The sequence below is a fragment of the Mesoplodon mirus genome, assembly GCF_964341445.2.
Source record: "Mesoplodon mirus genome assembly, chromosome: 13".
In the NCBI taxonomy this organism is placed as follows: Eukaryota; Metazoa; Chordata; class Mammalia; order Artiodactyla; family Ziphiidae; genus Mesoplodon; species Mesoplodon mirus.
In genome coordinates this window covers 11,654,524-11,679,392 of record NC_138989.1, presented here as the reverse complement: position 1 = coordinate 11,679,392, position 24,869 = coordinate 11,654,524, and the positions used below count along the sequence as shown (strand labels likewise).

General features: G+C 48.1%; 1 protein-coding gene across 1 annotated transcript in view; it reads right to left on the bottom strand.

Annotated features, from left to right (window-relative positions):
• The window catches only part of KSR2 (kinase suppressor of ras 2), a gene marked incomplete at its 5' end in the record, with an annotated part of 403,988 nt that overhangs the window by 297,029 nt on the left and 82,090 nt on the right, over positions 1 to 24,869 (bottom strand). Inside the window, one exon of the mRNA XM_082640816.1 lies at positions 23,946 to 24,096. Coding sequence (XP_082496942.1) covers positions 23,946 to 24,096 — 151 coding nt within the window. The remainder of the gene's footprint in view (positions 1 to 23,945; positions 24,097 to 24,869) is intronic.

Genomic DNA, 24,869 nt, shown 5'->3' with positions numbered 1-24,869 from the left:
GACACACGAAGTCTGAAAGGTGACCTCTATGAAGCACTGCCTGACATGAGCAGAGGCAGGTATTAGCATTTGGCAAGATCTTTTTAAAAAATACACACACACACACACACACACACACACACACACACAGAACTGGTTCAAGTATTAGGGCTCCCATGTCCTTACATTTTTTGTTTAAACACTTGTGGAAAGTAGTTCTCTCTTTTATAGATCTGTTCTTAGGAGCCCTGAACTGTACTTCCGACTTCAAAAGGCCATTACAAAGGATAGAGAGAGGAGGAGGAAAGAGAATCAAGTCTGCCTTTTGAAAGGGAAAAAAGGAGACGGCGTACAGGTTCCTGAAGGTCTGAGGAAGAAAGACTGGACCTGAATGATCTTCGGAAATGCTAAACCGATTGCAGTCTGCCCCCTAGCTCTGCTGGGCTCTCCTCTCTACATGCATCCACAAGCTGGACCCCTGCCTGGTAGACACCCTCTCCTCCACAGTAATCTCATCTACGTAGGGATGGGGCAGTGGTTACAACCTCAAGCACTGGAGTCTGTCACTTACAAATTGTGTCCTCTTGACAGGGGCTTAACTCTAAGCCTCAGTTTTCTCACCTGTTAAATGGAGATAATAATTGTAGTTACCAGGTAAGGTTGCTGTGAGGAATAAATTAAACAAATCCATGCAAAGTGCCTGGAACAGAGCAAACAATCCACCAATGTTGGCTGTTATTATTACCATTGTTATTGATTATTCTTTTCATAAATATAAAGCACTTCATATATGTCAGTGCTGTATAACTCATTAAATTCTCATAACAACCCTATGAAGCAATAGTAGTACTCTTCTCATTTTGTAGAAGAGGCAACAGAGGCCCAGAGACGTTAAGTAACTTGCACAAGGTCACACAGTTAGAGACCACAGTTAGGCAGAACTGGTTCTCCAACCTCAGCTGACTGATGCCAAGGTCTGTGCTCTTAGCTCCTACATTATGCTTTAAGCATGACTCTTCCTCAGTTCAGTTTTACTAACCCTTGCCCAAGTCAGTATTTCTCATTACCTTTCCAAACTCTTGGCAAGATAAAATGCAGCAGATTCATATTGTTCCCATTTTACAGAGTGTAACAGTGAGGCGCAGAGCAGCTCGGGGCTCTCGTGTGAACTCTAGTAGGCGTTACCATCAGAGTCTGTGAGGTGAGGACTGTGTGCTTCTTGTTCACTCTTATATCCCCAGAGCCTAGCACAGTGCCTGACACAGAGGAAGCCCTCGGTAGGTGTCACCCTTCCTTTAAACAGTATTCCCCAAAGCCTGCTTCATGAGATGCTGTATCAACATATCCTCAGTGAAAACAGGGAGCCATAACCAAGTTTGGGTCGAATCCTGATGTTGTAAGTAAAATCACAGTACATAGCAACTTCCTACATACACCAAGAAGCCCTACAGGAAAGAAACCTGTTTGATTTTTGTTTTAAGTAAAACCCCTCAACATCCTTTAGAAAATGCTATCCTGGATAGTAATTTCATTACTGAACCATTTTATTGAGTGCTTACTATTCGAGGCACTTGCTTTTTATTGTAGCTCATTAAATTATCACAATAATCCTAAGAAGTGAGTATTATAATTACCCTATTTCACAGATGAGGAAGCAAAGATCTTTAAGCCCCTTTATCAAAGCAAATGTACAAGCCCTGGACCTCCCCTTGTGGCCAACCTGTGCCAAGTTACAAGGGCAGCCAGTGTCCAAGGTCAACTCGGCCCAATCTTGCCAACCCTAGGACTTCTCAGCCCTGATCTCAGGCCTTCAAAGGGAATCCAGTATCCAGACCACATGGCTGTCCCTCTGGGACTTGCCCAGACACTCTATGGAATACACCAGACTGCAGGTTCTTCTCACCTGGCCAGCCTCCTGACTGCCATCTGTACTCTACTGTAAAACAGGAACTATGCCTTGGAGAATTCTACTGCTAACATTCTCACTGGCCATGAAAAGAGAGGAGTAAATTCCAAAAGGATAAAGTATTTCTAAAGGGAGACATTTGAGATGGGTATAAAAATGGAAAGCCAAACTAGATCCAGATCAGCCACCTCCAAAGCTACCTGCAGATGTGGTGACCTTGAGATACCCCTCAGAGTTATGAACCCCATCAACCACACACCACTCCTAAGCTGTGGCCTGGAGATAATCATAACAGAATAAAGACACAAAAGTCACCATTCCTGTCCTTAGAGTGCTGCCACATAGCTTCTCACCTATCTTACTAGTCTCATCTTTTCCCTTCATCACCCAAACCGTCCTCCAAGTTGACTTCCAACTCTCTGAGCTGATCATGCTTTATCACAATCACATACCTCACTACAGGCTGTTCCCATGACTGGGAGGTCATGGTCCCCCAACCGTTTGGGAAACTTTCTATTTTTATACCCATCTCAAATGTCTCCTCACTATGAAGGTTTCTCTAGATTTCTCCTGCACTCAGCCTCCAAAACACTGCCTGTTTCCTCTTTCCTGTCACCACTGCAGCAGACACAGCCCTCTGTTTGTATCTTATTGCATTGCAATAATTCCTTAAAGACAAGAAACACCCCTTGTACCTAACAGGAGGCTTGGCACCAAAAAAGTGCTCCTAAATGCTTGGTGAATCAATAAATGAACAAGCTTACTTGTTCACAAGCACACACAGCAGAAAAAAATGAAAAACCATAAAGGCCCACAGTCAAGGACTAGAACAGAGATTGACAAATTTTTTCTGTAAAGGACAAGATAGTAAAATACTTTGACTTGTGAGCCATACAGTCTCTTGCAACTACTCAACTCTGCCATTGTAATGCAAAAGCAGCCACAGACAGTACATAAATGAATAGGTATAGCTGTGATCTAATAAAATTTTATTTTAAAAAGCAGGCAGCTGGCCAGATTTGGCCTACAGGCCATAGTTTGCCAGTCCCTGCACTAGGTTATTTAATACATCTCCAAATGCCATAAAGGAGATAGGCTCATGCTTAGCAAGTCTTCCTCTATTTTCCCCAAAGACAGCTGGCCAGGCTAGAATAGAGAAGGAAAGGACAGAAGGAGGGAGGGAGGAAGGAAGAAAGGGAGGCAGGGGGTGGATACGCCATCTCCTAAAGCCTGAATGGCTTCTGGATGATTAAAAAGATTTTCTCAGAACTCTCTCAGACCTCAAGCTTCAAACCCTTGAGGCAGACATGGAAAGAACAAAATCTACGTAAGCTACAAGGTAATGACAGATTCCTCTAAAGAGACAGATATGACTTCAGCTACACACTTCAGATGCCAGAGGATGTGGTGCTGTTTGGATTTTATTACAATCTTTATTGTTATTGTTACTGATACTGTTGTTTCTATTGATAAATTCTGCCCTAACCGACATCTTGGGAAACAAAGAAAACATGAGAGAAAATTAGCTCAAGGGAAAAGCCAAACTCAAAGGAAAGTTAATTAAATAAATAGATTTTCTTGACTGTAAAAGAAAAGAGATGTGACATGTCCCAAAAATCCAACTTCCTCCCAGGTCCATGTCTCCCACGGGACTGGCAGAGCATGAAAAACCCAAATACTTCCCCCAGAGCAGGAAACGCCCTGATATTATAATCAATATGCCCTGGCCACATTAAATCATGTCCGTTCAGGCAGAACTTGTTCATTTTGCTCTTTCCCCTTCCCCAAAAAACGCATTTGAAAAGAAAGTTTGGGTTATTGCTCAGCTCTTTCTTCTTCCGTCCTGCTCTTCGGCTGATGCTCTCTCTCCACCAGCATCGGCATTTCTTTCCTTAGATGAGGAGTTTCATGCAAGCATCACACTGGCAGAAACCATCCAATTTGGCCCATCTCGATAGAGGCAGAGGAGGGACAACCCCAGGACCCCTCTTCTCTACCTCTCTGAGACCTGGACCAATAGGCTTTGGCAGCTGTACCTCTTTCTTTGTCCATAAATTGGGGCCATGAACCCCAGGCACTTATTTCGCACGGAAGACAGGGTGGGGAAATGGAGCGGCACTGAGAGAGAAGTAAAATAATCTTTGCAGGACTCCCGGAAGCATTTAACGGGATCAGAGAGGTGGAGAAACCTAACAGTAACAATAATTATTGGCCAATAATATAATAGTAATAGCAAGGGACCAGTTATCAGGCCCCATGGGAACGCCATGCCAGGCACTGAGCTTTGCATATTTTATCTCATTTAATCCTCACAACAAGCCAAAGAGGGACAACTATTATCTGAATTTTCAGGCCAGGAAATGATGGCTCACAGATGAAATGACTTACCCAAGGCCACAAAGCTGGGACCTCTCCCCCAGTACTAGGCCCAGGGAGGTTTCTGACAAATGCCGGTTAAAGCTGAATGCAGGAGTGAACTATATACTAAAACATCATCCAACCTCTCCAAACAGGCTCTACTTTCCAGGATGGGCCATCAAAGACATTTGAGTATTTTTTTGTGACATTTGTGTTGTGTCTGCCTGCATATGTTTTGGGGCAACCAACCAGAGCTCTGGGGAATTTATTTCAAGGGAGATTCCACCTCTTCTTTGCTAATGGCCCCGGATAAAACTGGCACTTCAGACCCAGCCACCCTCAGTAAAAGTAACCACCCCTCCAGCTGTAGGTATTAGACAGCTTGCAAAGCCCTTCCTGGATGTCACCTGGTTTGACCCTCACCAACACCTGGGCAGGTGAGGAGAATGAGAATTCCGATTCTCTTTTTTAAAGAGAGAAAGTGAGGCTTGAGTGATGTGACCCAGGAAGTAGGCCAGGGATTCAAGGAACGCCTCGGCTCTCAATCCGGGCTGCTCTGTTCTGAGCTGTTTTTCTGCTGCGGGGGGACTTTGGCCCCAGCCCATGTCTGTGAGGAGTCTGGTGTGTCAGAGAGAGAGAAGCAGCCGGTGGCTGTAGAATTCAGGGATGTTCTCTGGCCCGAGAGGCATCACTCCGGCAATGCAGGTGCAAAGTGTAGAGCAGACGACCCGTGGTATCAGCGTTGACCTCTGTCCCTGCTCACCTTGATCTCTGGCACCCAAGCTGGTCCCCCAGCCCGAGTCCCTGCCTGCTCCTCTGGGCCGTCTCCAGCTTGCTAACCATCGATTGCTCCAGGCTCCCGTGGTCCTTTCAACTCCACGGCCTCAACCCCTCTGTGCAGATGGGGACACTGATGCTCGGAGAAGCAGACCAACTTCCCAAGGTCACAAGGAGCCCAGCATTTGAAACCAGGACCATGTGACAGCAGAGCCGATGCTTAGTGGGATGACACCTGTTTTGTGGAAAAGTCTCCCCCACTTGCTTCCTTTTCCCCTCCCCCTGAGCGGAGCCCACCCGGAATGCCCAGCATGTTCCTGGGATCACCCCGGCTGCTGGCACTGAGGAACAGCGCCCTTCAGACCTCGAAACTGGCCCACGGCGGTTGAAATTTGAGCTCAGCGCACCGGGAAGCAGACAACTGTGATGCCCCCCTCACTGCACCAAAGCCCAGGTCTCCCCTTTACCTGATGTTTCATTTAAAGAACCTTTCCCAGGCAGCGGCCATGCTTACCTACCCCCGAGAAACCTCTGTTTGAGCCAGATCACTAGCAATAATAGCGCAAGTAACAAGTGCCGTGTATTTACTGAGCACATACTGTACGCCGGGGCTGGGCCACAAGCCTTCAGATGCATCACCTCACTGCCTCCTCAAACCTGCCTTTTAGAGAAAACACAGGCACTATTATTCTACTCCTATTAAAGAGAACCAGAGAAGTCAGGGCAGCAGCTGCCTGACCTCAAAGAGCAGGACCCCCCTTCAGGCTCCAGGCCTCATCCCCACCCCACCCCCATGTCACCCCACCTCTCCCTCCCTCTCACGTACCACTTCCTCCAGGACCAGCCACGTGCAACCCGGTCACTGGTTCTGCTCCAACAGACTCCCAGGGCATCAAACCACCCGCCAGCGATACCTGGGCCAACAGGTCACTGTCGCCCAATGAGTTCATGTTCCTCAAAACTCACGTCTAAGCAGACCTGAGCGAGTCCAGGTGACCTTGGCCGAGCCACTTCTGTAGAGCACCTGGGTTCTCAATCAATGCCACTCCCTTCCCGTCTCTCCTCAGGGCCTGGGGCGTGGCATAAAGCAGTGGTTACATGCCAGACTCCCAAGTGCAAGGCCGGCTTCGTGACTTGCCTATGCTGTGCAGCCTTGGCTACATTCATCCACCTCTCTGAACTCCATCTCCTCCCTTTTCACAGGGCAGCCCTGACCGTACACAGTTGTTACAAGGATAATGCATCATGGAAAATCCTTTCATAAGATGTGTCTAGCACATCGTAAGTATGGAGCGACGCCTTGGACACAGTAGGGAAGAGCAAACATCTATGCAGAGCGAGACACCCGAGGCATGGGGGCATTTTAAATCCTCCCCTTCCACATTCATTGGCACCATGAATATTTGGAAAACTTCACTGGACACCAAGCCCTTCCTTCATAACGAAACCTCTAATCTCTTCCGTCCCAATCTTTTCGGGCCCAAACTTGATGTCATAATTCCCCTTTGCCAAAAGCCCAGTGTCTCCTCATAAAATTGGCATCACCCAATGAAAGGCCTTGCCAAATAAAGCCCATGGCCAGGGCTTAGGAGGAATTTAACTTAAAATCCTCTTTCACCTTCTGGTCATGGGTACAGGGATCAAAGGAAAGTGGATGGAGCTGGTCACGTCCTGGCGTTTTCTGTACGTACAACATCCTGCTTTCCAAAAACAGAACGTGCACATGACTGACTTTGGCACTGAAAGTCTTCAGGCAGCGTTCACAATACAAAATGGTCCAGAAAGATACTGTCCCAAAAATGGTCCAAAAAGATACTGAAAAAAAAAAAATTTTTTTTTTGAGCTAGGATGATTTGACAGAAAAACAAAACAAAAACACCCTGAGCAGATTTGAGAGTTGGCATCTGGTGGGCAATAAAACAAAATAATCAACACAGGAAGCCAGCGAAGAAGCCCAAACACAGCCTGTCATGCTCAGAACTCAGTGTCGCTGTTCCTTCCTCTAGAAAGTTCCCCGGAACTCGCTGGGGCTGCGTTCGGCCCCTCCCCCGGGGTTCTCCCAGCCCCTGAGCTTCCCTGAGTAATGACAGAGAAGATAATCAGACTAATCCCTGGTAGCGAGCACATCCAGAGCTGAGAGCAAATAATGGGAAGAAGCCAGTCCCAGAAAGAGTGTCACAGGCAGAAGAGACGAGTACAAAGATGGGAACTACTTCTTATGTTCAAAGAATCCCCAGAGGTGTCTCTGAGCTGATATGGGCATCAATGCAAGAATAACAATCACAGACAGAAGCCACGGTGTGAACTATACAGCTGTCGGTGAGGGTGGGGATGTGGTTACTGTCGTCAGCTCACTGGCCCAGCATGAAGGTCAAACCTGAGATACAGAAGTACGGGGGAAGGGTTTATTGCCCGTCCGTCCTGTCCCCAGGCTCAGGGAGGTCACGTGGCTGGTCCAGGCTCTCCCGGCTGAAGAAGTCAGGGCATGGAGAGCTGTTTACCTCCAAAAGTGATGGAAGTTTTAACTAGGTCCCTGGGGAGAGAGGGAAGGATTATGCATGTGAGAGTGAGCGCGCGCCTGCGTGCGTGCATGTGCGTGCGTGCGTGCATGTGTGTGTGTGTGTGTCTGTGTGTGTGTCTGTGCTGGAGGGAGGATGGTACATCAAGGCTCCTAGCTTTCATCTGGTTCCTGAAAATTTGACTAAAGACCCCTGGGAAAACGACACTCTGGGCATGATAAGCCAAAGTCCGACTCAGTTACGGGTTTCTGTGCTTTTATAGAACCTCGGTCTTCACAAACTTTCCAGGCTTTCGTCTGGCCTCAGGACACTTCACTTGTCATCATCGTTGTCATCCTCGTCATCATCACCGTCCAAGCAGGAGCATCATCAGCTGGGCGAAGCCTGCAGCGCCTCGGAGAAGTCCAGACAGTGGTTCTCCACCGGGCACACCTGAGGATGCCTGGAGGCATGTTTGATTTCCCGGTGGAGGCGGGGGTTGGGGACGGATGCTACTGGCATCAAAGCTACTGGTATAGCAGGATGCTGCTCAACAGCCTACAATGCACTGGACAGCCCGACCACAAAGAATCATCCAGCCGGAAGCGTCAACAGTGCCAAGGCTGAGAAACCCCGAGCTGCCCTTTACATGCTATCACTGAGGAGCCCAAGGAAACCTGCTGCCTGGGGCCTGAGGTGTGGTGACCCGACATCTGATGGGATGAACAACGATCATCGTTCTTAAGCACATCACCCCCACCCCGGACTCGGAGACAGTCCACAGTGAGGAAGGACCTCGTGGAAACCGATGGATCCCCTGCCTAAAAGCCCTTTAGTCCAGAATCTTGTTCCCTTTGGGGAAATAAATATAGTCCTACGGTTCTATAAAAGATGATGGAAACTTTTCCAACCTCTCAAATGTATTAAAGGAAGGCTGTGATGAGTCGTTATCCTTTTTCTAATCCAAAATCATAAAAGGGCTGCAGTGCCCGCCCCCCATCCATGGGGCATTAGCTCTGGCAAATTCGGGGGCTTGATCGAAGTCCTGGCATGACCCTCGGCTGCCCACGCCCACTGGGGAGTGGGCTTTACCAGCTCTGGGGCCCTCGGACCATTCCGCTCTGGAGGAGTCTGCCTTCGAGAAGCAGGCTGGAGGCAGAACAGGGGAGCAGAGAGAGAGACCTTTGGCTTGGCGCATTCACTTGGTTCATCTGATTCCCAGTTCACACCAGCCAAAAGGACCAAAGCACGGCTCTGCTCAGGTAGCAGCGGTAGCCCGACACGGGCTATCTCTCATGTCATCTGCTCCGTGCATCAACCATGAGACGGCCAGGCACTTTCATGCCTGTTTCAAAGACAGAGGCTCTGACAGGGAAAGGGCTGAACCAGCTTCACTACAGTCCAGTGGCCCAGCCAGGATGCACATGCCAGTCTCAGAACTCACACACCCTCCAACTGTGCCACAAACTGGCCGGGCCAGCTGGAAAAAGAACCCAGGAGCTCAGCCCCTTGCCAACTGTAGCCTATGTCTTTTTTATCTCTGTGCCCCAGTGCCGGGCACGTGGCAAAGGCCAAGGCAGTGATTTCAATCAAAGCACGTCCTGCTGCTTCTCACAGTCATCCTGTTGACAGCCTCCAGGAGGCCCCCATGCGGCTGGAGTTACCCCATGTCTGGACCCATGCACTTCCAGACGTCTCCCAAGGGAATGAAGCCACTATCCCTTCCGAGCTCCCTTTGCGTCTCCACGAGTCATTATTTGAAGGCTTCCTCCTTTACAGATCATCTCCTTCTCTTAACTGGTTTCTCAGTGTAGCAGGGAGACGGAGGTAAGAGCTTCAGTGACATGAGTGCTGCAGGAAGGTTAGTGACAGCAAGACCCCCATCTGAGCAGACTGGAGGCAGGCAGGAACCAGGAGCTGCTCCGATGCTGTGCAGCTCATGTAAGGCCAGCCAGGAAAAGAGACTGAAGCTCCCCCTGGTTCTCAGCCTGACCAGATGCTCTCTCTATAACAGGGAATTCAGCCTACATTGTTCCCTGCCGTAGATGGGTCAAGCGCTTCTCTTCTCAGGAACTCCTTTTTCCCTATTTGAAAGTTGAGGGGATTAGACCGAGCTTCCTTCCAGTTTGCACCTTAATGTAGATCTTTTTTTTCTGTGGCACTTGAGCAAATTCTTTGGCGTCTCAGCTAAAGGAAGATTATCAGGCAGCGCCCCCTGGTGGTCGTCAAGAATCATCACATAGTAGCCCCGGTCAGATGGCGTCCAAGGCAATAAATACTGGGAGGAAAAAGCATCCAAGTGTTTGCAGCCAACCAGCTATTTGACCCCAACTTTTTTCAGCAAGAAACCTAGGGTTTAGAGCAAAAATACAGCCTGCCACTCAGTCCCTCTGCCTTCCATGACAATGAAGGCAGAAGGTCTTTAGAAGTTAGAGCTTGAAAAACAATGTCACCATTACCCAGGGTGTCCTGGTATCCGATTACAAAGCTTGTCCGCCTCATTTCTCCTCCACAAAGTACCAGACGGAGAAGGGAAAAACAAAAGCGCTAAAGTAAGAAGATGATCAGATGATGGGGCTAAACCGACCTCTGTTCCCAAGGACAGGGCTGAGGTGGGGGTGGGACACATCAACAGGTCTGTGTCACTGAGGGAAGGCAGGCATTTCGGGTTTCCTTTCCCAAGCAGGGAGATCTGGGGTGCAGGCACCCCCGAATTCAGGATCCTGTTGGGATGGTGTGACACGTTCCCCAAAGAGAACCACAGGCCCCCCTAAATGAGAGTGACCCTCCGGGGGCACCATCCAGGCAGCACTCAAAGAGATAATGAGATGTGATCCCCATCCCCCAAAAAACTCACAGTCTGGTGGGAAACGGACAAGAAAAGTCGGTACACGGGACGCTGCAAGAAACACTAGAAAGCGCGTGTTTCTAGTGAGTCCGGCGTGGGTTTGAGTGCAGGCTCTACCTTGTAGCAGCTGTGTGACCCCGAGCAAGTTACTTAATCTCTCTGGGGCCCGTCCATCCTCCCTGCCTTTACTTCCTTCCCCTGAGGCTTTAGTGTAGTAAGTGCTCAATAAAGGGCAGCTCCAGGTAATGCCGTACCACTGTGCAAATAGTAATTCACCCTCATCGAAGAGCTCTCCGCTGTCAATGTACCCCAATCTCATCGTGTACTTACTTCCCTCCTCCCAGAGGAAGTTCTTCCTAACATCAGACTGAGATCTCTCCTGCCTTAGAGCATCTGAGTATTTGTTTTAGCCAACACTCAGTATTTCTTGCTTGGTCTTTTACAACAAGGGTCAGCAAAACTTTTTCTGTAAAAAGCCAGGTAGTAAATATTTTAGGCTTTCTGGGCCATACGGTCTCCGTTCTGCTGTTGCCGTGTGAAAACAGCCATAGACAGTATAATATGTTGTCAACAAAAAATTAATCCATCCATCTAAGAAAGAAATGGAAAATTTTATTCGAGACAAATTGAGGATTATAACACAGGAGTGGCATCTTGGAAAGCTCCAAGAACTGTTCTGCCCATTAGAAGTCAAGGTACAGTTATGTAAGTTTTTGAGACAGAGGGCTGTACGTTAAATGACGTACTGTTGACAGGGTGCATGATCCAGCTCTAAGCGTCATCGTGGCCTCTTACAAGATCAAAAAGGAATGTTATCTTCAATTTTTTATATTTAAATTTTTCTTGTCTTGCCATTAAATGTGAATTTTATTTCACAATGTCAACAAATGGGTGTGGCGGTGTTCCAGTAAAACTTTATTTTCAAAAGCAGGCAGAGGGCCGAATTTGGCCAGTGGGCTATACTTCACTGACCCCTGATTTAGAGAGAATTCTCTCTCATTATCTGTTTGTTATCTCCACCACACAAGCCAACCAGTGATATAGACAGAAACTACTCTCTATTTCTCACTTCTCTCTCCTGGGGCAAATCTAGAAATGCTTCAACCTCCCCCTCAATGATACTTCTGCTACTGTGCTAAGTACTCTATAGAAAACAAAAGAAGCAAAAAAAAAAAAAAGAGTCTGTGGTCAGCCCAAGCTCAAATCCTGGCACCCTACAATTCACTGCACATGACCTTGGGTCACTAGGCTCACCTCCCTGCACCTTAGTTCTCTTATCTGAAAACTGGGGACTACAACAGTCCCTATCTCATGGGCAAGTTCTGAAGACTGAGTGAAGTTACCCTTAATATCAGCTAAGAACAGTACCTGATACAGAGCATACTTTTAATAATTAATTGTTATTTTTGTGATGGCTCCTGCTATCCAGGAATTTCTAATCTGATATGGGAGATTTATATATCAGAACAACTACAAGAGAACTGCAGGATGAATAACACAAGAGTGGAGCAGGGGCAATCTAGGCAGCCTTCCCGGCAGTGGTGGCATTTAAGTTGCATTTTAGAGCATCGTCAAGAATTGTCTAAGCCACAGGGAATTTAACTTCAGGAAGATGCAGCAGGAAGTTTGCCCTTTTGAACAGGTGCAAAGAAGGGGGTTAATCAATGAGGGAATCATAGAAATAACAAAAGGGGTGGGTACAGAAAAAGGTAAACAAACTGGGTTCAAGGAAGACTTTTTTTCCTTCTAATTTTTTTTTTTTGGTTTAAATTACATCATCGCTTGTTCCTTGCCCAGAAAGATAGAAAATGGAGATAAGCAAAACAGAAATAACATCACCTTACTCCAAAAACAACTATGATAAATATCCAAGTGCATCTCCTTCTAGACTTTTTCTTCCTATGGATCCATTTTTAAAATACTAACTAGCATGCAAATTATGGTCAAAACAAAGCCTTTTTTTTTTCCTTCCCCAAACAATAGACTGAATACTTCTCATATAAGACTGTAAGTCAGTAATCAGGAAAATAAGTAAACAATGCAGAAAAAAAAAAAAAACTGAGTGAAAAGTGTGACTATTATGAACTGGACCCCTCTCGTAGTTTCCAGCAATGCAGTGTCACAGTGTTGGGACATTTTAGGGGGAGGGGAAAATAACTTGGTTCAAATAACAACACAAGGTAATAACATTTCTCTCCATCCTCCCTGCCCTCCCTGCTTTCCTCCTGCACATTTACTGAACTTTTCAAACACATTCATATGGCCAAGGACGCCTCCCGTTCTCTCTTAGGACCATGGCTGAGAAGGGCAGAAACAGTCACCAAGAAAGACTCAACCCTGCCAGGAGAAGGAAGAGCCTCCCTGGACTCAGAAGCAGATCAAGGGGCTTCTGAGCTTTCCCAGCCACACCCAGCTTGGGGCAGCGCCCGGCTCTCCAGTTCGAGGATTCCACCTGGAGGGGAAACATGGCCACCACCACCATCCCCCAATGGCATACAGCAGAAAGGGCTCTGCGCTGAGAATCAGGAATGGGACATCGCAGTTCCAATTCCAGCTCTGTGGGACCGTGGGAGGGTCAAAGTGACCTTCTTTTGGCCTCAGTGTTCTCACCTGTGAAATGTGTACTCATCTGCCCACCACTCACAGGGTTGTGAGGATCAAATGGGGTCATCTGTATGCAGGTACTTCCTACAACAGAAGTTGCTCTGTCAACAGGCGATGTTGCTGTTACTTGGTAGTTACATCCAGGCTTTAAGTAATTTCTTTTTATCTCAAGCTCTTTTAAGCTGCTACATCCCTGAAACGCCCCCAAAGGGCAGCCACTTCAGCAGAGATAGATGGACCTCCCAAAGTTAAGGGGAAAGCTGTCCCCACCTCTCTCTCTCTCTCTCTCTCTCTCTCTCTCTCTCTCTGGTTTTTTATTTTTATTTATTTATTTTGGCCGTGCCACACAGCTTGTGGGATCTTAGTTCCCTGACCAGGGATTGAACCCGGGTCCTCGGCAGTGAGAGTGCGGAGTCCTAACCACTGGACCGCCAGGGAACTCCCCCCACCTCTCTCTAATGAGGGAGCCTCGGCTCGACAGGAGTCAGATGGACCCAGGTTCAAATCCTGCCTCTGGTACTTAGTTGCTGTGTGACTCTGGGCTTCAGTTTTCTTACCAGAAAATAGAAATAATAATCACATGGACCTCGTGAGGTTGTTGAAAGGATTAAATAAGCCAGTGCTGCATGTCAATTACCCAGGACAGCTCCTGGCCCGGTAAGAACTCAGTATGTGCTGTTACCATTATCATGGACCACCACTCATTCAATCATTCAGTAACTACTCTTTACACTCTAGTTCTGAGCCAGGCCCTGGGACAATCCGGCACAGTGGCTCTCAAAATGCAGTCCCCAAGCCAGGAGCAGAAGCATCACCTGGGAACTTGTTAAAAATGCAATTCCTAGGTGCTGACCTGGACCGGTTGAAATGGGAACTCTGGGAGTGGAGCCCTCTGGAGGATTCGGATGCACATCCAGGTCTGAGAACCACTGTTCTAGTGAGAAGGGGTAGAGAAACAAACACTTAAAATGAAATCATTGTATCTGTGATCGGGACCATGAGGAAATGAGTGAGTGACTGAGATGAAGGTGGGATCAGGAGAAGGTCTCATCTGAGCTGAAACCAAAACGACAAGGAATCAGCCAGAGGAAGATTGGAGCAGCACATTCCAGGCAGAAAGAAGGACCCGTGCAAAGGCCCTGAGGCAGGCCTTTCAAGGAAAAGCAGGAAGATCAGGGTAGCTGGGTGTGAAGACATCAGAAGCCTGGGAGAAGGAACTGGGATCTGATTCTAAGCTGTAACAGTCTGCCTGGGCCTGACTTGGCTGATCGGGTGCAGTGCATATGGAACCCACAATCCTCAAACAGTTCAGCCCCTGCAGACCATATAGTACAAGTTCAGTGTCAGTTTTGCGCCCAATTCTGCTCAGTACCTGCTGGGTGCAACCACTGTGCTGATCAGAGGTGACAGCGGGGAGCCAGGTTCTCTTTGTTCTCATTGGGGTGGGACGGGGTCGGGGGGGTGTGAGTGTGGTGGTTTCACAAAAGCCAGAGCTGGTTGTGTGAAGCGGCAGGTGGGCTAGACAGAGGGGCCAGAATGTGGCCTGCAAGACAGCAGAAATAGAGGCTGTATTGGGAAGGGCAGCTTAAGCCCTGGACTGGGTGCTGACCTGGGGCTCTGCTTCCGGGGCTGTAAGATAAAGGCTGGTGTGCGGGGCGGCAGGGGGCGGGGGGATGTCCTGTGCCCCAGGGAGCAGCCAGAGGCTTGTGGGGAAAATACACTGTTTCAGATTCAGCTTGGGAGGGAAGGGGCTGGGGTGGGGTGGGGGGCAGTGTGCAGGAGGAAGCTGACTTAAAAGAATAATAAGGATGGGGCTTCCCTGGTGGCGCAGTGGTTAGGAATCCGCCTGCCAATTCAGGGGACATGGGTTCGAGCCCTGGTCTGGGAAGATCCCACATGCTGTGGAGCAACTAAGCCTGTGCGCCACAACTACTGAGCCTGCGCTCTAGATCCCACGAGCCACAACTACTGAGCACGCGTGCCACAACTACCGAAGCCCACGTGCCCAGAGCCTGTGCTCCGCGACAAGAGAAGCCACCGCAATGAGAAGCCCGCGCACCGCAATGAAGAGTAGCCCCCACTTGCTGCAACTAGAGAAAGCCCGCACGCAGCAACGAAGACCCAACGCAGCCATAAATAAATAAATAAATAAATAAATAAATAAATAAGGATAATCATAGCGATCATATATTAAGCACTTGATTTGCCAGACATCAGGCTAAGTGTTTCTATTAACTCTTTTCTTGCAACCACGCCATGAGGAAGATATTATCAGCATGCCCATTTTGCTGATGAGGAAAGTGAGGTAGAGTTAAATAGATAGGGAGGGTTGAGGCCGACCCCAAGGGAAGCAGAGCTAAGATGAAGGAGGAGGGAGAGAGACTGACTGATGGATTGAACTTTGCCTAAAGCCAGCTCCATCCATCTTTGCCTTATGAGTGAAGTGAAATCAAATCAAGACGATTCCCTTCTTCAAACCCCCTCCAACAGCCTCCCATTCTGCTTTTCCTGACATGGCTCTGAGGCTCCCCAGGAGCTGGTCCCCGCCTGCACCTCCACCTGCGCCTTCTCCCTGCCACCCCTGCTCCCTGCGCTGTACTAGCCTATTGTCGACTTGGCTAGGCTGGTACCACGTTTCCAGAATCCTGTCCTCTGTGGCTTCAGGTCAGAGTTGGCCAAAAGTGAACATGTACCAGATTAGGGCAGAGAAAGTGAAGCAGCATCTGTCTTGCTCTGAAGGGTGGCAAGGGCAGCAGGCGGCAGGTGCGGAAGATGGAGTTCATCCTCCATTTTCCCTGCTCCACGGCCAACTTTCCTTCCTGACGTGGACCCTGGTGATCAACGGTGACCTCGGGTCCACCACCAGACACTTCCTGCAAACTCACAGAGGCGATAGCTCCAAAGAACCGATAACCTTCCACTGGCATCTGCACCAGCCCCTCTTCATGGTCCCCCTGCAACAGCTGGACATGCTGCTTCCAGAAGTTCCCAACGACCCAGGCTGGCTTCCCTTATCAGGGCAGGTTAGAGGCTTTGCTCTGAACCTCCAGTTAGTCCTTTCAAACTTTTACTTCCCCAGCTCCTCCTACCGTTGTATAAGGTCTGCACTCCTATGATAAATTCTTTTTTCCATTACCCTCAGAGCGGTTCTGCTCCCTGATTGACCCCTCACTGATACAGTCACCAGCAAAAGCAATACTGTACCTGTTCCAGGACTAGCTTCTAAGGCAACTGGTGGCTTCCAATTCCTGCCTCTTGGAATGCTCACTCCAACATAAGAAGCCCAAGCCACACGCAACATGTGGGTGCCCCATAAACAGCCCAGGCTGAACTCCCATCCAACAAGCAGTGTCAACTGCCATCCACGCACATGTACCATCTTGAACGTTCCAGCCCAGTCAAGCCCGTAACACACGCAACCAAAGAACCACCCAGCTGAGCCCAGCCAACCCAGGGAATCATGAAAGATAACAATGTAGGTGCTGTTTTCAGACATTAAATTGTGGAGTAGATTGTTACATAGGAATGGGTTATCAGAACACGCCCCACGGTTCAGCCACGTGGGTCTTCTTTCTGTTTCTTAACAGTGCTTTTGAGATTTGATGACCTGTTTCTTCTGCTCAAAATGTTCTTCCCCCAGTCTTCTCATATCTGTATCTTCTTGTCATTCAAGGCTTCGTTTAAATGTCACCTCCCCAGAGAGGCTCACTGTCATGGTCAGTTCAATATGTCAACGTGGCTAAGGCACAGTCCCCAGTAATTCAAGCAATTATTAATTTATATTCCTGCTGTGAAGGTATTTTGTAGATGTGATTAAAGTCCACAGTCAGTTGGCTCTAAGTAAGGGAGATTACCCTCGATAATCTGGAAGGGCTGGCTCAATCCACTGAAAGGCGCTAAGAGCAGGACTAAGGCTTCCCTGAAGAAAAGGAAATTCTGCCCATGGACAGCGACTTCAGCTCATGCCCAGTCGTTCCAGCCCGCCCTTCCTGACCGCCTACCCCACGGATTTCAGACCTACCCAGCCAGGCACCACAATCACATAAACCAAATCCTTGCAATGAATCTCTTAATATATTTATTCTACTGGTTCTGCTTCTCTGGTAGAGCTCTGACTGACCCTCTCTCTGTGGCCACCCCATCAAAGCTGGCCACCTAGCCACCATCGTTATCACCCTATTTTAATTCTCCACATAAAACTGATCACCATTTGCTATTTCTCTTGTGTATTGTTTCTCTCGACATATTCTAGAAAAGTGCCGTCCAACAGAACTTTCTGTGATGATGGAAACGACCTAGAACCGTGCCAATAGGGTAGCCACTAGACACAGGTGGCTATGCATCACTTGAAGTGCGGCTAGTGCCATGCAAGAGGTGAAATTTTAATTTTATCTCACTTCAATGAACATAAGTTTAATTCACCACATGAGCCTAGTGGCCGCCATATTGGACAGCTCGGGTCTGGAACACAAGGTCCGCGGGAGCTGACTGGCCTTGCCCGCCACTGTGTCCCTAGTCCCCCACCGAGACCGAAACAAAGGATGTTCAATCGAAATTTATACTGAATGAATGAGCCGTGTCTGAGGAAGGGTAATCACATCAGGTTTCCGTCGCTTGCAATCAGGAGTCCTAACGCGGAGTCACGCTGTGTAAGGGATTCCTGAGAACCCACAGAACAGGATGCTGGAGAACGGATGAGGACATGGCGCTGGAACACACCAGACACGGCGGGCTGTGGAAGGGGCGGCTCTTCCTCCGCCACCCAGCCCAGCCCGCCCGAAGTTAGAAGCAACTGGAACAATAGGGCAATCAAGACGACTCCTACTCTTTGTTCCCGTGGAAGGAAGGCTACAGTGGAAGGCGGGGTTCTGGTGGGCTTCATTCAATACGCAAACTGCGGAGATACCAGAGAGCATCTGAGGCTGTCCTATTTCGGGGCCACTCTGCATCCTGTTTTTCTCCTGGCTGCCAGTTCCCTGCTCCTCCACCCACCCCCGAAACTCAAGAGGAGGAGCTGGAGGGGGGCTCAACAAAGCAAGCTCCCAGGGCACCTGTCTGCCAGTGGCACCCTGGGCTCCTCTGACGCTTCCTGGCATCTCACTCCAAGCCACCCACCCACTCTGCAGCCAGAGTGTTTGTTTGAAAACTGGACAAGTAATCCAGGCATCTTCTACTCAAAACCCTGCCATGCAAGCTCTGTGCCATGGTCCACCGTGGCGGCTGGCCCTGCCCCCTGTCTGATGCCAGCTCCCACCTCTCTGCCCAACATTCCCAGTGGGCCAGCCACACTGGTCTCTCCACGCCTGGGATGCTCCGAGCTCCCTTGCGGAAGCAATGCACTTCCAAGTGCTCCCCCCACCCCCCGGTCATTAGGAGACCTCCCCCTCCTCCTCTTGGTCTCAGCTCTACCCTGAAGCCCCAAGAAGGTCGTCAGGCCCTGGAACCCAGCACAGTACCAAATGTGTAGTGAGTGCTTGATACATGTGTATAGGAGGGAGGGGTGGGAGAGAGGGAGGGAGGAAAGCAGGGTCTTCCATTACATTGAACCTGGGTTTTTCCTTCGAAAAGTGAAGATACAAATGACCACACATTAGTAAGCTAAAAATAATCAAAAAGCCAAGAAACAGAATAGAGAGAAAGAGCAAACATCAGAAAAGAGAAAGTCACGGCAACAGCACTCTGATACCTGAGCTATGCCCCCACCAGCTTCTCCTCTGATAAGGCAGCTGTGACCCAGGACAGGAAGGCTCAGGAAGGGAGCCCGTGGTCTTCATACCTGAGGTCTCCAGCCTTGGAGTGCTCCACAGCACGTATTCTAACACACTTCCTAATGTACATGCTTATTATGATATAATGTATTGCCTGTCTCCCCCACTAGAATGTAAACTCCATAAGGACAGACATCTAAGCATACATTTTCAGAGATTAGAACAGTGCCTGGCATACTGTAGGCTTTCGATAAACTTTGTTAAATGAGGGAATGAATGTTTGTGGTTTCAGGCCATAGCTGACACGATAAGGAACGGTTCGGATATCCTGGCTTCGGGGTCCCTGGAGCTTGTTGAAGGAATGATTGCACATTCTTTGGTGTCAGGCTAAGGCTGACCTAACTAGCTGGGAGAAGAGATGAAAAGGTTAAGCTTTCCTATCTTTGGGGTTCCTCGGGCACTGGGAAATAAGGATAGCCCCAAAACCCAAGGAGAAAACTAAGATTAGAGTTAACAACTCTAAAATCAAGCTGCCCCTATGCTCTAAGAAACAGAGAGACTGAGATTACATGCATTCTTGGCCAGAGATAAAGCTTCCTTGTCTCCATATGTTTGGTTTCCATATGAGTTTCTCATCACAACTTGTATTCCTTCAGTCCCTCAACAAACGTTCATTGAGTCCCCACTACACACCAGAATTTAAAATATCTGATTTTATCACTGTAGGAGACTCCAGCTTTCTGGCTGAGAGCTGGGAATACCAAGCTCAAGAAACAAGAGTCTGGTGCGAAAGACACTTGTTTTTTTCCCTATTAGGATAACATTTTTGGTTAAGGTGAAGGGCAGGAAATGACAGGAACCAGCCAGCTCCCAAGATAGTTCGAAGCTTCAAGAAACCAATGATAATTTTTGAGCGAAGAGAATTTAAAGCAAGAATCCTTTGAGGGTGGCTCACTGCTTCCCCCTGGTGGAGATCAGGAGCAAGCATGTCAGGCGGCTTTCCCAAAAAACTTTTCATTCAACAAATACCGTATGCTAACACATATATATGGAATTTAAAAAAAAAAATGTCATGAAGAACCTAGGGGTAAAACGGGAATAAAGACACAGACCTACTTGAGAATGGACTTGAGGATATGGGGAGGGGGAAGTGTAAGCTGTGACAAAGCGAAAGAGAGGCATGGACATGTATACACTACCAAACGTGAGGTAGATAGATAGTGGGAAGCAGCCGCAGAGCACGGGGAGATCAGCTCGGTGCTTTGTGACTGCCTGGAGGAGTGGGATGGGGAGGGTGGGAGGGAGCGAGATGCATGAGGGAAGGGATGTGGGAACGGATGTATATGTATGACTGATTCACTTTGTTATAAAGCAGAAATTAAAAAAAATTAAAAAAAAAAGTGCAGAAGCTTCGAGGCAGGAGTTGGGCCTGAGAATAAACAGGGATTCACCAGGAGGACAAAGGGGAATGGAATTCTAGGCAGGGGGGTGAGTACCAAGAGGCAAAATCCATGTCTGATCTAGGAAACCCTAAGTAACTAATAGATTAATTGGATATTTAGGGCTTGCGGGGGAAATGTGAACAGTGGGCTTCCAAATGGGAGCCAGATCCTGAGGTGCTTTGCAATCTATAAGAAAGACTGTCCATTAAGGCACTGGGGAGTTTTCCTGGGCTACATGAGCGGGAAGGTGTATTGATTCAGAGATATTTATTGAGTCCCTCCTATGGGCTAGATATGTAGCTGGGAATAAAATGGTGAATAAAAACAGGTATGATCCCTGCCTTCTTGCAGCTTTAAGGCTACTAAGGAAGAGAGGTATCCATTAAAAAAAAAACAAAAAAACAAAAAAACAAAAAAAACCCACTCCTTAAAAACGTTTAAATTGGGCTTCCCTGGTGGCGCAGTGGTTGAGAGTCTGCCTGCCGATGCAGGGGAAACGGGTTCATGCCCCGGTCCGGGAAGATCCCACGTGCCGCGGAGCGGCTGAGCCCGTGAGCCATGGCCACTGAGCCTGCGCGTCCGGAGCCTGTGCTCCGCAACGGGAGAGGCCACAGCAGTGAGAGGCCCGCGTACCGCGAAAAAAAAAAGTTTAAATTAAACTTAAAATGAGAAGAGTGGCACCATAACAGCGAGGAAAGGCAGGTAGAGCACAATTTTAAGGAGACTCAGAGCTGAGTGGATAGTGCTTTACTGAGCTGAGGTTCTCTCCAAGCTGACCCTGGTGCTGGAGGAATCTGGGCACGAGCACAGCCCTTGGTCACTGCTTTCAAGGTCCCAGTGGTTCAAAGGGTGGCATCCGAGGTAGGACATCGTCAAAGGAATCTCAGCTGCTTAGCAAGGGTTGGTGGTGGTGGGAGGATTGATTATATCAGTGTTCTTTTCAAACTGTGGCTCACAGCCCAAAAGTGGGGTGTGAAATCAAAGTGGTGGATTATCACCAGCATTTGGCAAATGATATGGAATAAAATAGAAAAAAGTGTATAAAATATCACGTATAGTAAGAATGAGTATTGTTTCATGAAACTCCTTTTAGTTGTGTATGTGAATGTGTGCATGCGTGTGTATTTGTGTATGTGTGTGTGTGTACAGGGTTGCAATATAAATCATATTTGTTACTGTGTATCTCGATTAAAAAATTTTTGAAAAATACCCGATTAGAGGCCCTCTCAAGGTCTCACCAAGCCCAGGATGTTACAAAGGATGATGCCCCGCCTATGGAGAGGTGACATAAACCCCTCTCCCAGGAAGAACTGGGGTCCAGCTCATTCATGAGAACTTTTCCGAACTCAGTAGCACAACTCTGAAGAGAAGATATTAACTCTGAAAAGCAATTAAGAGCCTAACCTCACGGATGGACCTAGAGTCTGTCATACAGAGTGAAGTGAGCCAGAAAGAGAGAAACAAATACCGTATGCTAACACATATATATGGAATGTAAAACAACAACAACAAAAAAAAATGGTTCTGAAGAACCTAGGGGCAGGACAGGAATAAAGACACAGACGTAGAGAATGGACTTGAGGACACGGGGAGGGGGAAGGGTAAGCTGGGATGAAGTGAGAGAGTGGCATGGACATATACACACTACCAAACGTAAAATAGATAGCTAGTGGGAAGCAGCCGCATAGCACAGGGAGATCAGCTCGGTGCTTTGTGACCGCCTGGAGGGGTGGGATAGGGAGGGTGGGAGGGAGATGCAAGAGGGAGGGGATATGGGGATATATGTATATGTATAGCTGATTCACTTTTTTATAAAGCAGAAACTAACACACCATTGTAAAGCAGTCATACTCCAATAAAGATGTTTAAACAAACAAACAAACAAACAAATTTTAAAAAAGAACCTAACCTCAAATGCTCACTCTCATGCATTGTGGGGGACGGTGGGAGGGAGAGGCATAAATTGGTACGAATTTTTGGAAAGCCATATGGCGACATTCACCAGAAGTCTTAAAATATGTAAACACTTTGCTGCAGGAACTCCACTCCTATGAATTCACACTACAGGGATCGCCAAGGATGTACCCAAAGTTAACACTCAAAGTTGTTCACTGCAGCAATGCTTATAACAGGAAAAAAAATGGATACAACCTACATTTCTAGAAATAGGAGGCTGGTGGAATAAATGGTGGCAGATTTCAGGCGTTAAAAAGGAGCAGGAAATACATTTATTGACAAAGGAAGATGTTTATGATATAACATTGTAATTCAGTGCAATTTTTTAAAGGCGAGAAAATGGCCAGCTGCTTCTCACAGTAGGTAGAGAGAAGAAGTCTCCTTGAAGCAGGTTTTGTCTGCACTGAGTGAGAGGCCTTTTTTAACTATGAGAATATTAGGTGACTCAATAGCATTGTACTAGAGTGAAGAATAACGTGACCTGTATAGCTAGTCAACCAGGGGTAATTCTGGACCCTCCCTGGAACATTTAGAAACATCTGGAGACATTCCTGTTTGTCATGACAGGGATGGGGCAGGGGTGCTACTGGTATCTAGCGTTACCTCTACTGGTAGATGCCAGGAATGCTACCAGTCACCTTCAGTGACAGAAGAGCCCCCAGTTCAGGGCTATTTGATGATGATCGTAGCCATCATTAGAGTCTGCTAGCAAGAAAGAATCCAAAAGGGCATGCATGGGGGAGCTGGGCCAATGACCTGTTTCAAACATGTTCTTTTTTGTCCACTTCCATACGCCCAGCCCTGCTGGCACACATAATCACTCCATAAATACTCGTTGAATGTTTCATGTTGAATCCAGCTAGGGCACCTATTGATGTACAGCCACCTGACCGTTTATCAGTGCCTGACTAGTGCTCAACAGTGACTCCTTGTGGTGGGAACTGAAACAACCATGCCGGTGGACCAGTAAGCTTTTCTTTGGCTGCTTGCAGAGCTGATCCCTTAGGACTGAAAAGGCCCCAGAGATAGTGGAAAAATCATGAGGCTAGAGGAAAGCAGGAAACCTCAATCAGAATGATGTTTGGTGTCCTGCTAATCAGGGCAAACAGGTATTTGAGAAATTAATGAAAAATAGCAAAGAAAGGTTACAATGTTGGACCTCAAACTGATAAAAACAAATCAGAAGTTATTTTGTTAAGTGAAAAAAGCAGGTTTCAAAATAATATGTATGGATAATCCTAGCTTCATGGTTTCATCATTTATTGTTTAGAGAAACTATACACATACCCATTTGTCAGGAAGAATTATACCAAAAATTATACCAAAATGATAACAGTCGAGGGTGGGGACTTGGGGTTTTTTAAATCTATTTTCTAATTTCTTTTACAATGAATGTATATTATTTGTGGAAAAAGAAAAATAAGAAGTTAGATGCTGAGCCAAAGTACAAAGGCACTTCCCAATGTATAAGGTAAAAAGACCCTAGGGACTTCCCTGGTGGCGCAGTGGTTGGGAGTCCGCCTGACAATGCAGGGGACACAAAGCCCTGGTCCGGGAGGATCCCACATGCCACGGAGCAAAAAAAAAGACCCTAGTCTTTCACTCACGCCCAATATTTCCATATCTGGACCCTAATTATCCAGAACCCCATGCCCTACAACCTCAGAAGGTCTCCCTTGGGCGAGAGTAGCTGCCCCGACCACTTCTTCTGGCTCCGAATTCCAGGCCCTCTTTCCTCTGCTCATGAGCGGCACGCACCATCCAGAGCTGCCTCTGCCTCGTCCTGGCCTGCAGGTGCGGGCACGGGAACCCGGAGGAATGGCGGCAAACACGACGGGGACGCGTTTCCATCCCCCTGGGGCTGCTCACCTGACATGTGGACGTTCCGGAGGCAGGAGAGGGAGGCATTGAGGCGGGCACACTCCTCCCGGTTGGCCCCGTATTTCTCCACGGTCTCACACACCTGCTCGTCCGTCATCTCCAAGAGGTCCTCCAGACTCAGCTGGCCCGGGGTGATCTCCTAGCGGAGGGAAGAGAGAAGGAGGGTCAACAGACCGGAAGCGCCCCGAGGGGAGGCCTCCATGTCGCCCTCTAGTGGTACCTAGAGGAACGCCAGGCTCTCGGTGGATGTCGGCGTGGCATAATGGTTGGGTCTCCTCACTCCGGTCACACACGCCTGCGTTTGAATCTCAGCTTTGCCACTCATTAGCTAGATGATCCCTGGAAAATCACTTAACCTCTCTGAGACCCACTCTACTCACCTGAAAAGTGGGAATTTTAAGCTCATGTGCTCTGTAAGGTAGCAGGTATGCTTAGCACATAGTCGGGACTCTGTAAATGGTGGCAGTTAATTACCTGTCTCCCCATGCAGTTTTTGAACTCCTTATAGGCAGGGCTCCAATTTACTCATCTTGGAAGGCCTTCCATGCCTCCTGCCCGGTTTGGACTGCAATGATTTGTCCCAAATCCAGGGTGAACTAATAAGAGCAGAGTAAACTGGACAGCCCAAGTCTCCTGATGGCTGGTCTCCTTTCCCTTTTCTTCTCTCTTTCCCAGTCACACGTTCTAGGGCTCAGATTGGGGGTTCAGGAACCTTAAGGGGAAAGGGGGGCTGGAACCCTGTGGGTGGTTCAGTGCTGTCAATCAAACAGGATTTGTGTCTGAGCCCGATGGGGCAGGACTTTGCAATCTAAGACAAAGTGGAGTATAGCATGGAGTGGGGAAAGGGACACCGCTGAAGAGATGGGCTGGAGGAAAGGTAGGATTGCCGGCTATAACTGTGTTGGTCAGGTG